This window comes from Lepidothrix coronata, unplaced genomic scaffold (genome assembly GCF_001604755.1).
Source record: "Lepidothrix coronata isolate B3197 unplaced genomic scaffold, Lepidothrix_coronata-1.0 Scaffold336, whole genome shotgun sequence".
Taxonomy (NCBI): domain Eukaryota; kingdom Metazoa; phylum Chordata; class Aves; order Passeriformes; family Pipridae; genus Lepidothrix; species Lepidothrix coronata.
The window spans coordinates 218,976-232,831 of record NW_016690516.1 but is presented as its reverse complement, the minus strand read 5'-3'; the positions used below and the strand labels follow the sequence as shown (position 1 = coordinate 232,831).

The 13,856-nt window shown below is 54.1% G+C and overlaps 3 protein-coding genes across 3 annotated transcripts in view; 1 reads left to right on the top strand and 2 right to left on the bottom strand.

Moving 5' to 3' along the window:
- Window positions 1-262: 262 nt before the first annotated feature.
- Window positions 263-4,673, top strand: OAZ1 (ornithine decarboxylase antizyme 1). The gene is given in 6 exon segments (XM_017838399.1): window positions 263-463; window positions 2,939-2,996; window positions 2,998-3,084; window positions 3,204-3,376; window positions 3,960-4,045; window positions 4,132-4,673. Coding segments are annotated over 6 exon segments (651 nt in total). The 5' UTR covers window positions 263-347; the 3' UTR covers window positions 4,263-4,673.
- Window positions 4,674-7,323: 2,650 nt separating this feature from the next.
- On the bottom strand, window positions 7,324-9,975 carry CUNH19orf35 (chromosome unknown C19orf35 homolog). Its single transcript, XM_017838384.1, has 4 exons — window positions 9,850-9,975; window positions 9,139-9,632; window positions 8,974-9,087; window positions 7,324-8,510 (listed from the first exon to the last, which is right to left on the bottom strand). The coding sequence occupies exons 1-4, from the start codon at window positions 9,902-9,904 to the stop codon at window positions 7,509-7,511; spliced, it is 1,665 nt and encodes a 554-aa protein (XP_017693873.1). The 5' UTR covers window positions 9,905-9,975; the 3' UTR covers window positions 7,324-7,508.
- Window positions 9,976-12,040: 2,065 nt separating this feature from the next.
- Window positions 12,041-13,856, bottom strand: part of LOC108509120 (nascent polypeptide-associated complex subunit alpha, muscle-specific form-like) — a 4,413-nt gene continuing 2,597 nt past the window's right edge. Inside the window, exon 2 of the mRNA XM_017838383.1 lies at window positions 12,041-12,048. Within this exon, the coding sequence (XP_017693872.1) occupies window positions 12,041-12,048 (8 nt within the window). The remainder of the gene's footprint in view (window positions 12,049-13,856) is intronic.

The window sequence follows — 13,856 nt, the reverse complement described above, 5'->3', positions numbered from 1 at the left end:
CCGCTGTCTGAGCCCCGCCGGGCCCCGCCCACCCGCGGCGAGCGCAGCCAATCACAACACGCCACTACCCCCCGCCTCCCCTGCTAACCAGTACTCACTGTCCCGCCCCCACTCTCCCTTCAGCCAATAGAAAGCGGTATTTTCTGATTGACACCCGCGCTGCTCAATGAAATAGCTTTCTCTTTGGGGGCGTGTCCCGCGTAGAGGGGCGAGCTCTCAGCGGGGGGGCGTGGCGTAAGAGGGTATATAAGGAGCCACTTCGGCCGCGGTGCCATTTTGTGTAGCAGTGCCTGGGGAGCGGCGGCGGAGGCGGCGGAGGGTTTCGGGGTTCGGACCAGAGCGGCCGGATGGTGAAATCCTCCCTGCAACGGATACTCAACAGCCACTGCTTCGCTAGAGAGAAAGAGGGGAATAAAAGCACCATCATGCCCGCTGTGCTGAGCCTCAGTACCGGACAGAGCAGGTAAGGGCCCGCGGCCTCCTTCAGCCTCCGCACCCGCCGGGCGCTCGCTGCCTTCTTCCTCCTCCTCCTCGTTGTCCCCGTGCCCGGTCGCCTTCCCGGTGGCCGCGGAGGGTGTGGGGGAGGCCCCGTGGGCAGCGGGGGAGGGGCGGCCTGGCCCCCGCCCTGTGGGGAAAGGCGTGAGGGGAGAGTGGAAAAAACCCACCAGAAAAAGGGGGTTTGAGCTCCCTGGGGATATCTCGGCACCCCTGAGGGCACCGAGGACACCAGCACGGCTGCGGGGGGGGGAAAAAGGCAATAATTAGGCAAAGATACGGAAAGATTGAAGGGTGTTTATCCCCTTATGTAACCGTGGACACTCCGGAGAACTAATCGAGGGTAAGAGTGTTACAACTGGTGGTTAAAAACTCACCGGAAAGATTAAAGAGCCCGCACAGGTGCTGGGAGAAAAGAAAATATCTGAAGTGGGGGGTGCTCAGGGCTCCGATCTGCCCTTTACACCTCCTGTGTGGGCTGTGAAAGGAGATTTTTAGCCGTTTTTATACTTGACTGCGGTACAAAGATGATTTTTTTATTTCCCAAGAGACGTAAATGCATGTAAACATCACTCCAAAATATATTCGTGGCTGGAAACCTTTATTTTGCACCACATTTTATGGGGCAGAAAGGTGAAATTGTGACAGGGATTGCCACTGCACCCTCCTGAAAAGGGTGTTTAAAGGTTTATTTGTAAGGGAGATCAGGGATGTATAGTTTACAGTCATTGTGATATAAAATATATAACGCTGGTACTAAAGAAAAATGGCTTTCAAACAGCCTAAAATTGAACACTGGTTCCATTAAAAAAAAATTGAAATTTTAGATTTTAAATAAATATATGTAAATATATGGAATAAAGTTAAAATTTTACAGTTTAAAATATATAAAGATATTAAATAAATATATAAAGTTAAAATTTCACATATTAAAATAAAGATACATAAATAAATGAATAGCAAAGTTAAAAAATTGTTTAAAATAAATATATAAAATAAACATGCGTAAAATAAATATATAAATAAAGTTAGAATTTATATTTTAAATAAATACGCGTAAAATAAATATAAAAATATAAATTTAAAATTTATATTTTAAACAAATATATAAAATAAACATGCGTAAAATAAATAGAAATATAAAGTTAAAATTTATATTTTAAATAAATATCTAAAATAATATGCGTAAAATAAACATATAAATAGCAAAGTTAAAAATGTATGTTTTAAATAAATATGTAAAATAAATATGCGTAAAACTTATAACGTTAAAATTTATATTTTAAATGAATATATTAAAGAAATATATAAACATAAAGTTGAAATTTGTATTTAAAATATACAAAATAGAAAATAAATATCTTAAATAAACGTAAAATTTAAAATATAAATTTCTAATAAAAAACTAAGTGATATATATATATAAAAATAATTTTTATATATATAAAATTTACCTTCCAGCACATATTTACCCTCTCTGCTCATTCTCAGCCTTTCTAATACAGATTATTCATCATAAGTTTCAAGCTCCTTAAAAGAAAAAAACCCACCCAAAATCGCTGAAAGTGCCGTGCTAGGGGTGCAAAATGGAGGATTATTTTGGAGCTGTTTATTCGGATTTGCAAATGGCTGCAGTGGCTCCTGGCACTCGAGACAGGACGATTGTGAAAATCTCCCCAAGGGCCGCGATTGCTGCATCTGCTGAGATGACGCAACTCAAGAGTTGAGCCTGCGGGTGAAGGATGGTGCAGAGGGAGGGGCCAGCTCTGCTCTGCCACGGGAGGAGTTAAACGGGCTCCAGAGGATGGGCAGAAACTTAAAAATAACCTTCACACTCCCCAGACTTGATGTTTTTGCTCCCGGAGCCCCGAGCTCTGCAGCCTCGCTCCCAGGAGTTCAGCGGGAAGGGCTTTGGGGCTGGTTTTGGAGGTTTGCAGATGTCCAGGTGTGGGCTCAGCTCAAGCTCCTGAGTGTGGTGGAAATAATCTCACAGATGTCCCTACTTGAAATATTTCATGGAGTTGCCTGAGCTCGAGCTGGGAGTGCTGGTGGGAAGGGCTGAGGTAATTAGGGCTGGATATCCCAGGGAAAAGCCAGCCAGGGTTTGTGCTGAGTGAGGGCAAGGTGAGGGGAAGAAACAGCACATTGCTGCAGAATGGCCCTTCTGAGATAGGTCAGGCCTGTCCTGGGACACAAACACACCTGGCTCACGGCAGAATTTTTCCTCTCTGAGTTGGTCTTTCCCTCAGTGAACTGCAGGAGCAGCTTTGTGGGCATGAAGCAGTTCCTGCCCCTGGTCTGGAGGCTCCTTTGTCCTCCCATTTGCTGGGGATGCAGTGGGAGGAGCCCCTTGGCCTAGGCTTGGTTTATTTATTTAAATCTTGCCATCTGATCACTGTGTAAATCCTTTGTCCATCCCTGTCTAACTGTGGTCCCTCTCCAGTTCCAGGGTTCCCTTCAATTGCTGTAGTAACCTGGGTCCGGGGCCTCGGTGGTGCTCCTGATGTCCCTCACCCACCCCTGAAGATCCCAGGTGGGCGAGGGAATAGTCAGAGGGATCACAATCTTTCAGCTAATTTATTTTATTCGGTGAGTATAAAGAGCAGAAACAGCTTTTTGGATGCATTGCTTGCCTCAGTCTTATTAAATGGGAGTTATCTCTTCTCCAGAAAGAATGGGAGAAATAGCCCTGCACTTTTTATTTCCAGGATAATCGGCTGAATGTAACAGAAGAACTAACATCTAACAACAGGACAAGAATTCTCAATGTCCAGTCAAGGCTTACAGATGCCAAACACATTAGTTGGAGAGCAGTGCTGAACAACAACAACCTCTACATAGAAATTCCCAGTGGTGCTCTGCCTGAGGGGAGCAAAGACAGGTGAGGGAAAATTCAGGATTAACTCCTATCTTGGCAGTGGGGTGGAATAACTCTTTATGTTCTGAAAGCTGAAGCGGAATTATGGTGCTGGATGTTCTGTGAGAGGCTGCAGCTCAGTGGTCCTGGTTTGAGCTGCAGGCAGAACCACCTGGGATTTAGGATCCCACTGTCTGGGATTTTGGGCTGTTTTATCCACTGGGAACTCCAGCCTGGCTCAGAGTTTGTCACTGCAGCTTCTCCTTCAGCTGCAACAGAGAACAGGTTTTCTGTGTCATTAAGACTTAGATTTCTGCCCTGAAGGTCAGCCTGGGGCTCAGGGATCTCCTGTTGGTGGGAGGCTCCAAGCCATGCGTCTTCCTTAGGAATTCCTGTGTGGATTGGCTCACTATCTCTGAAGGAAGCTCTTGCTTCCAGTGCCAGCCCTGCCCGAGCTCAGGGAGCTCAGGGACCATTTGGACAGCGCTCAGGCACAGGCTGGGATTGTTGGGCTGTGCAGGGCCAGGAGCTGGACTCCATCCTTGTGTGTCCCTTCCAATCCCTCAGGACATTCCCTGTGCACTCACACCTTGCATTTCTCTCTCAGTTTTGCAGTTCTTCTGGAATTTGCTGAAGAACAGCTTCGAGTGGAGCACGTGTTCATTTGTTTCCACAAGAACAGGGATGACAGAGGTGGGTGTTCTGGGCAGCTCTCCCGTGGGGTTTGGTGGTGGGGCAGTACCACATGGATGAAACTTGTCTCCTGCTTTGTTTTGTAGCTGCATTGCTCCGTACTTTCAGCTTTTTGGGCTTTGAGATTGTGAGACCAGGGCATCCCCTTGTCCCCAAGAGACCAGACGCTTGCTTCATGGCCTACACGTTTGAGAGAGACTCAGCAGAAGAAGACTAGATTGCAATGTTTGCCTCTTTAGAGCTTTCTTGTTGTCTATAAAGATGATTCTGTAGAAATTTTGTCAACATCTTATTCCAGTCTATATAACTCTGTACGAAACGTTGTGACCCAGCTGCTTTTTTTTTTTTGGTGGTGAGGTGTTGAAAATTTCAGGCTCCACATCTTTTCTCTGGATTTTTTTCTTTTTTGTGTGCATGGTTGTGCAAAAAAATAAATGCTCCCTCCAAATTAGCAGTATATTTCTTGAAGTTTAATATTGTGTTTGTGATACTGAAGTATTTGCTTTAATTCTAAATAAAAATTTATATTTTACTTTTTATCGCTGGTTTTAAGCTGTTTAAAAAGACTTGCACTCTTGAAGAGGTGGCTCTGGAACTGCCCCAACCATTAAAGTTGCAGGTGTGGAAAGGCTTTGCTCGTTCTTTGCTTGACTGGAACTCATGGATGTGCTCTGCCAGGGCTTAGAATAATCTAGCAATCCTGGAAAAATGAATCATTAGCAGCTTGGCCATTCCCACTGGTAATTGGGATCTCTGCTAGGGTTTTTGGGATCCTTAGGGCATGAGTTGGTTGGGAAGTCACAAGTGGAATGTGAGATCAGCTCAGGGCTGCTTTGAATATCAAATATGCAACTTAAATACCTGTAATTTCAGTGTTCCCAGTAACAGTGGAGGGTGTTGGCTGGGCAGGGTGGCTTGAGGAGTGTTTTGGTGGTGATTTAGGAAGGGTTGTGGCACTGGTGCAGCTCAGCAGTGTCACTGAGGCTGGGCAGGCCCCAGAACTCTTCTTGGGGGGCAGATTGTGGTTGAGGGGTGAGGAGAGGGGCTGTTGCTGGGGTGCACAGTCACCTGTTGGTGTTTAGGATGGTGAGCAGAAGGGAAAATGGCTCATTGTGGTGCCGGAATTAGCAGAACTTGGGCTGGGAATTATCAAATGACCAAAATTATCAATTATCATTGAGTGGAAGTTACGTAAGTCTGTAAAGAACTGAGCTTTGGGAACAAGGAATGCTGTGACCCCACAGGCCATCCCTTGGCTGATCTGGGCTTGGAAGTCTGGGAATTGTGTGGAATACACCAAAATATTCCATGAAACAGCTTGGAGATGCAGCAGGGAGTGGATGTTGAGGTAGGAGGAGTGATCAGTGATTGTAGTGCAAGGTTGGGGTTCTCGGTGGATTTCCAACTGGGGTCTCCTCCCCACAGGTCTCTTCCCAGTTCTCTTCTGGCCTTACAATCGTGCTCTTCCTATAGGGATTTTTGGAAAGCCAGTGACAGGACTCGACAAAACAGCCTGAACAGTCAGGGGAGGTTTGGGATGGGTATCAGGAATGTTTTCCCCCCAGGCTCCCCAGGGCAGTGGGCACGGCCCCAAGGCTGCCAGAGCTCCAGGAGCGTTTGGGCAACGCTCTGAGGGACAGGGTGGGATTGTTGGGGTGTCTGTGCAGGGCCAGGGGTTGGACTGGTGATCCTTGGGGATCCTTTCCCACTCAGAAGATTCCAGGATAAGGTGCTGTGACCAAGGGTGGTTGTCCCTCCTGTGGTGGCAAAGGACTGACCTCCCTAACCTGGTCGTCCGGAAAAATTCCCGTTTTTCTCAGGCTGTGCCATGTTTTACTCTCCCCTGGGAGATGTTTGTGCTCCTCCCTTAAACATCACAGTCCCCTGGAGATGTTCAGCTGATCTTGGGTGCTCCCAGCTGCCCCTGGCAGGAGGGGAGGGGGTCACCCAAGCTGGAAACCAGAGCAGGGGTGCAGGAGGTGCTCAGAGCTGCCAGTCTGGGCTGCAGAAGTGGATTTTGTCTGTCCAGGAGGAGATGCCCGTGTTTGGGGAGCTGCTGCCATGCCATGGGCTGTGCTGCCATCTCGTAGCCAAGACAGATACTACAGGAGGGGGGGGTCAGCAGGGCACCCAAAATCCCATAATGGAATTCAAACCCCATTTCTGTGCTTGGGTGGTGCCTGTGCCAGGGTTTGGGTGGTGCAGCCTTGGCGAGGAGGCTGCTGTGGGGTTTGGGTGGCCGTGGGCACAGCAGGGCTGCCCGGGGCTGGCTGTGTGCACAGCCTGCTCCTGCTGCTGGCAGGCCTTGGAGCCACAGAATTCTGGAATTGCTTGGGTTGGAACAGCCCTCTAAGATCAAATCCCAGCCGCTCCCCCAGCACTGCCAAGGCACCACTAACCCACGTCCCCAAAACATCCACGTGTTTTTTGAACGCTCAGGGGTGGTGACTCTGCCACTGCCCTGGGCAGCCTGTTCAGTGCCTGACCCCCCTTGTAGTGAAGACATTTTCCCTAATATCCAATCTAGATGGCTGTGAGCGGATTAATAATTACTGAGTAATAATTTTAATGACCTGAGCAGGGCCTTGATGGTCCCTCAGCATCCACAGGGGTTTGGGGACCAGGGTGCAGGTCCCACGTGGTGTGTCACAGTAAGGAGCAGATGGATCTTGGTGCCCATAAACTCACCTGAGCTATTTACTGGACACCATTGAGGCTGTGCTGGCTAAACACCCCCGGGCAGGGAAGTTTGGCTTTGGGTTTCCCTCTGGATCCATCACTGGAGTGTGTAATGCTGTCAAAGAAGCACATAAAGGCCCAGTGTTTAAGAGGCTCAGCTCCAGGTTTTATTGAAGCTGTGTGGCTGCTGCATTTCCCCCTTCAAACTGTCATTTTTATTTGTGACTTTGCCACAAATTGTTTCTGAGAGGCTCAGGCCGTGGGAGCTGCTGTGTTCCTCCTTTGCTGAGGGCGCATTTTAAGTTGTGAAGTGTGGCTTTGAGTGTTACTGAAAACAGCAAAAGCCTCTGGCCACAGGAGGGGGCTGAGGGGGTTTTGTGCAAATTCTGAACCTTAGAAACTTTACTCAGGAGAATCAGCCACTAAATTGGTGCTTGGGGCTCCCATCCAGCCCTGTTTCCTGAGATGCTCCAATAAACCAGACTCAGAGCATCAACCAAAAATCATGTGAGGGTGTAAAAGCACCCCCTCCGTGTGTGAGCTTGGTCCCAACTCCCCCATTCATGAGCTGTGGGGGAAGTGGGTTTGGATTTGCAGTTTTCCCAGTGAAAGCTGGGTTCCTCAGGAGCTGGTGGCTTTCACAGAATCATGGAATGGTTTGGGTTGGAATGAACCCTAAAGACCATCTAGTTTGCCCCCCCCCCCGCCATGGGCAGGGACAGATTTGGCCACTGGGCTCTTGGCCTTGAGGAGACCTCTGGGTGGGCTGAACTTGAGCTCGGCTTTAGGGAGCATAGAGATCCTGGGTGACTTGGTAGAGGGTGTGTTCAGTGACCTCCTGGAAGTACTGGCAGCACAGCCACTCCTCAAGGCCAGGTCTGCCCCCTGCCCCGGCCGAATTCTCCGCAAACCTCAGGAGCAGCAGAGCCCTTTTCACCTCCACCCAGCTCTGGAGCAGTGGGAGGGTCTTCCTGCTCCTGGCAAAGAGCTCCTGACGTGGCCCCCAGAGCAGGACCTGCAGGATTCTCCTGGCCTGGGGGATGGAGACCCTCCTGGAAGGATCTCTGTGGAGGAGCAGCGTGGCCACGCGCCGGAGTCCCGCGGAGTAGATGGACAGGGAGGGGATTTCGGGAAGCCTGTTGCTTCTGAACCCCAGGGTGTCCTCCAGAGAGATGTCCACATGCAGGATCTGATAGATCAGCCTGCCCAGCTTCAGCTCATCTGCTGCTGGGGCGCTGGGTGCAGCCAGGCCCTTGGTCCAGTCCTGCTCTTGGCTGGTGGAACAAGGTCTTCGCTTCTCTTTGGCCTTGAAGAAGCTGCTGATGAGCAGCCGGGGGAGGGACAGTCCCAGGGGCTCCTTCTTGCCTTCCTGGCTCCCAGGAGGATACGGGCACTGCACCAGCAGCAGGTTCTCAGGGCTGAGGTCCCCTTGCCCCCCGTTCTGCCCCTGAAGGTGCTCCAGCCCCAGGCACAGCTGCAGGAGCAGGAGGCAGCCCAGGCGTTCGTAGTGCCCAGGGCTGGTCCTGTGCAACCCCTGGGATCCCTTCACGAAGTCTGCCAGGGTCTGGTGGGGAACCTCGGCACAAATGAGCACCTGCAGGACAGGGTGGGTGGCAGGACAGGCAGGCTCCTGTCTGGAAGAGGACTGGCTCTGCTCTCCAGGGTTTCCTGGGAGCAGCAGCTTCCAGGGAAGGTGGTCGGTGAAGCGGCCGAGCGGGCGCTGGATGCTGCAGTGTGTCCCCAGGGAGCTCTGCACCCCCAGGCTGGAGCAGCACGGCTTGGGGACCTGCAGGGACAGAGGGACATGGCCAGCTGTGCCAGGAGAGAGCCATGGGGTGGGCCACCTCAGCAGCTAAGGGCCACCCTTTGAACCCACTGGCAGAGCCAGAATGGCTTTGAGCAAGAACTGGGACATGAGGGGGGGATGGAGTAGCCCCCCAGGAGAGCTGCAGAGCTGCTTGGATGGGTCTCATCCAGCACTCCAGAGCAGCCAGCCCTGCTCTAGCCTCTCCTTTGTATACACTGGCCCCTCTGGACAACTTGCCAGGACGTGTTCCCCAGCAGTGCCATTCTCCTTGGGCCCGTGGCAGCGTCACCCATGGGAGTGTCACCCTTGTCACCCTTGCCAGCAGCACCGTCTCCTTCAGCAAATGCAGAAGTAGGTGCAGAAAGGGGAAGCTGCTGCATGATGGGGCAGGAGCCATCTCCCTCTGCACCACCCAGGGGCATTTTACCAACTCCCTCCTTACCTTGGCTGCCAGCTCCAGCTGGGTCTGCCCGAAGGTGAAGCCCACCCTGAAGTACCAGGCGTCCCCGCTCTCACAGCACGGCTCTGGCTCCAGGATCCTCAGGGCTCCCCAGCGCTTCCCCACCAGCTCTGCCTCCAGCAGCTGCAGCTGCTCCTCCAGCCCCACCACCTCCTCCTGGATCCGAGCCGAGAGCCGGGCCAAGGTGCCTGCCTGGCACCCCAAGAGCACCCCACAGAGCCCGGCCGGGCCGGGCAGGAGCTGCCCCAGCTCCCCGTCCGCCGTCCCGAACGTCAGCTCCCTCAGCCTGGGGGATGGGCCTTCCTGGGGGCTGCTCCAGGCCACCGCTTCCCCCAGGCTCTGGGACTTGGTCAGGGGCTTCTTGGGTCCGCAGGAGGGTCTGTCCCGACGGGGGGTGGAGCCGGGAGCCCCCTCCTCGTGCCGCAGGTGGGATGGGACGCTGTAGAGGACGCTGCCGGCCCACGGTGTGGGGTCACCCTGGCAGTGGTGGGATGGTCCCTGCTCCGGGAGGGACTCTGCTCGCTGGAGCTGCTTTTTGGGCAGTGGCGGAGGCAGCGGCTCCTGGTTGGGCTGAGAGAGGGATCTCCCAGCTCCTTCCCCTCGGCTCGCCTTGGGGGGGGTGAGGTGGGCCCGCAGCTCTCCTGGGGAGGGAGGAACAGACGTGACAGAGGAGAAGAAAGTGGGAGCAGGATGGGAGTACAAACACGTCGTTCTTTGCCCCCCTGGATATTTCCAGCCCCAGCACCGGAGGGGTCATCGGGTACCGCGGGGTAGGACGGGGACAGCAGTGGCTCCATCCCCCCCGTCCGAGGTGACACCGCGGCGGGCGGGGGACAGCGGGGTCGGGATGTCACTCACCCACGTTGCTGTAGATGAGGGCTGGGTCGGGGGGCCGGGGCGGGGTGTCCCCCATGGGGGTGGGCGCTCCGGGGGCACGCAGGTCCAGGCTGGCACAGCGGGAATGGCCTCTGGCCCTGCAGGGAGCCGGGATCGGTGTCACCCCCGGGGGGTTCTGACTCCTTTCCGTGCCGGCTCACAGGAAGGATAAAGAGAAAAGGGGAAGCAGCGGCCTGGGGTGGTTGGTGGTGGGGGTTTGGGGCAAAACACAGCGAGTTTGGTGGCACAGTGACTCCCGTCGCTGCTCGGGGGGTGCCGAGGGTGGGAGCTGCTTCGGGGGCTCCCCGTGTACTGAGTGACATCCCGGTGGGTGCAGGGACTGGAGTCTGCCCTGGGGGACCTGTCGGGTGACCCCGAGGAGGACAGGACGATGGGAGAGGTGTGGAACAAGAGCAGGAAAAGCCTTTCTCACCCCCAGGCAGGCTCGGGGGGGCAGGACGGGGGTCTGTGTGCGGGGAGGGAGAGGGCAGAGCCCAGGGGAGGAGGAGGGCCGTGGGACGGAGCCGCTGCTTTCGCTTCCCCGTCCCGGCCGGCGCTGACTCTGCTGCCCCCAACGGCACCGAAACCGCCGCGGCTTCCTCTAAACCTGCTCCTTCTGCTGGGGCAGCCCCTGCTGAGCAATCCCAGGCCGTGCCCCCCTCAGACCCCCTGAACCCCTCGGACCCTGGATCATTGCCCTGGAGCAGCCGTGCCCGTGGTGCTGCCGGGAAGCTCCTGCCCGGGCCCCGTTTGCAGAGCAGTTTGGTACCTCGGAGTTTTCCCTGGCAGTTTGATACCTCTCAGTTTTCCCTGGCAGCAACGGAGGCCTGGGGGGCTGCAACTCCATGTCCCGGATCCGCAGCAGCTCCCACTGCCCATCCCGGGCTTGCCGGGCTCTGGCCATGGCGCTGCTGCCCTTGAGCAACTCTCTGCACCCCCTCTGTGGGAGGATGTTCTTTCAAAACCTGCTTCTTGCACGTCTAAAGGAAGCTGGAGGTTGGGCCTCACTCCCTGGAGCCCCCAGAGCCCCCCGAGCCCCCCAGTAGCCCTGGCATCGCTCCATGTGCTGCCAGTGGAGGCTCCGGTCATGGCTGTGGCTGTTCCATCACCTTTGGTCCATCCTGGGGCACTGGATTTGTGTCCCTCAAGCTGCTCGTGGAGCTTCACACTCCTCCTTCATGGATGGCTTTAGGGATGGCTTTGGAGGAGACTTCATGGATGGCAGTTGTGTTGAAAGAGGGATTCCCACCATAAAAACTTTCCAGGTCGCATAATTAATTCCCTTCTCTCCAGGTTGTGTTTTCAAGGTGGAATTGTTTTGTGTTCTTCCACGTTCCTGCAGCTGCTGAACCAGAGGAGCGCAGTCCTTAGAAAACACATTTTTTGGTCTCCAGAACATTACAGGTGCTCAGAGAGCATGAATGACCCAGCTCAGCTGCTGGAAAAACTCCCCATTGCTGCCTATCCCCTCTGGGATAAAGTCACCTTTTTAACCTTCTTTTGATATTTTGATATTTCCTCCCTTCTATTCAGTCTTTGGAATAATGAGTGACTCACTGATGGCCCTCCTCAGTGGTGCCACTGTGGGGTGGGGGGTGGGTGAGCCCCTCCCTGGGAAACCAACTGCAGGGATTTCCCCCGGGAGCAGCGAGGCTGGGATGAGGATTTAGGGGATGAGGATTCCATGAAGAAAGTGGATTTATCCACCATGTTTTCACTGTTAGAGCCTGACCACACAGCCCTGGGACTGGGCACCTCTCCAGGGCTCTGGGGGCCCGGGGTGGGCCTTGGTGGGTGCTGTGAGCCTGCAGGAGGAGACCACCCTCCTCCAGGGTTTCTCCCCCATGTCTTTATTTTTATTTTCCAAGCCCCATTTCCCAGCCGACCCCAAGCAAATGGGGAGGTTGTGCCTGTTGGCCCTTGGCCAGGGGCCGTTTCTGTGAAGCCCAGGCCGTGTGTTAGAGCTGATAAAAATCCATGTGGGGGCTGAGTCATCCTTGAATCTGGCACCAGCTCAGAGTGCAGGACTCTGGGAGATGCCAACTTGGATGGTTCCTGCACCATTCACCCCAGGTGGTTGCCAGCACCTTTCCAGGGTGCCCAGGGGCTGCAGCCCACCCTGCCTGGCAGTGAGGCTTGGCTTGGTGCTGCTCCCTCAACACCTCACCCAGGGCTAAAATGCTGTAAAAATGAAGAATATAAGTGGAACATTTAAGATCCAGGAGGATTTGGGGCTTATTGATGGTGGTCAGCAAGGGAGTCAGTGTTTGTGTGTCATTTATGTCCATGACAGTGACACAAACTGCTCTGAGCAGCAGCAAAGCACAGAGTCACAGGATGGGTTGGGTGGGAAGGACCTTAAAGCCCATCCAGCTCCACCCTCTGCCATGGTGCTCCAAGGTGCCCAGGGTGCTCCAAGCCCCATCCAACCTGGCCTTGGACACTTCCAGGGGTGGGGTGGGAATCAGTTCCCACAGAATGGCACTTACCAACCCAAACCATTCCATGATTCTGTGATCATCCAGTTCCTCGTGCTCGTGGTGATTCTGCTGGGTTTGACTGAGGGGAAAACCCCATAAAACCCCACAAACCAAGGTATTTTATGAAACTTATGAAAAATACTGCTTTCCTTGGCAGCATCTGCCTTCAAAAAACACGGATGAGAATTGAGGGTGACTTACTGGGTTTCCCTGTGCAGCCTTTGCTGACAACATAAACCAGGATGGGAAGTGGGGAGCGGAGCATCATCCAACCTGGCCTTGGACACTCCCAGGGATGGGGCAGCCACAGCTTCTCGGGGCAACCTGGGCCAGGGCCTCCTCACCCTCACAGGGAACCACAGACTCTTTGATTCCTAAGGAAATTGGTTTCTCTTCCCAGAAGGAAATGGGACCTTTAAAGGCACCGGCTGGAAAATTACATTTTCCTAATGGCCTTTATCTTGTGGTGGTTGTTTCCATGACATTATTCCCAACCCATGGCTGCTGTGGGGATGCTCTGTGCCCAGTTCAGGGTGATCCCTGTGGCACTGCTGGGCTGTGTGGGCACTGTGGGCACTGAAACCATCTCTCAGCATCTTCCATCCTGGCAGCTCATTCCCAAAAACTGCTGAAGGAGTGAGTCCTAACTCCCAGGGGTGTCCCCGAGGCCACGGTGCCCCCAAACCCTTGGGCACAGGCATGAACTGTAACCCCAACCCTTCACCTCCTGGGCACTCCTGTGCCAGGCAGGACTTTGGTACAAGCAGGAAATGAGCAAAAACCCCCAATTTCCTCTTTTCTCTCCTGCCCAGCCTGTGGGGGCTGCAGCATCCTGCTCATTTTGCAACCAGGGCCACCCTCCCTCTGCCCATGAGGTGGGTGCTGGGAGCCTCCCCGGCCCCGGGGAGCAGTGGGGGATGGAATTTTGGGGTGAAGAGGCTGGAACTGGCCCAGGGCCCTTTTCTCCAGCAGATGGAGGCATTGCTTTGCTTCCACCACCCCACAGCCTCCCAGTGCCAGCCCATGCTGGGAAAGCCGGGGCTGGCACGGGAGCAGGGTGGGCACCGAGCCTGGCAGAGGGACACGGTGGGATTGGGGGAGGTGCAGCAGCCCCGTTGTGGGGGACACGAGGACAGGGGGGCCCCAGCCAGGGGCAAGGGACACCGGGGTGGCCTTGGCCTCGTGGGGACAGTGATGGCAGCTCAGCCAAGGGCTGGGATGGCCTTGTGTGGGGTCAGGCTGGTCCTGGGGCTGGTGGGACGGGAAAGGGGACCAAGGGGGTCACTTCAGGAGTAGAAGAGGAACCACCTCAGAGTCACAGAATCACAGAATAGGCTGAGTTGGAAGGGACTCACAAGGATCATTGAATCCAACTCCTGGTCCTGCACAGGCCCATCCCCCGGAGTCACACCCTGTGCCCCAGAGGATCAGCCAAACCCTCCTGGAGCTCTGGCAGCCTTGGGGCCGTGCCCACTGCCCTGGGGAGCCTGGGCAGTGCCCCAGCACCCT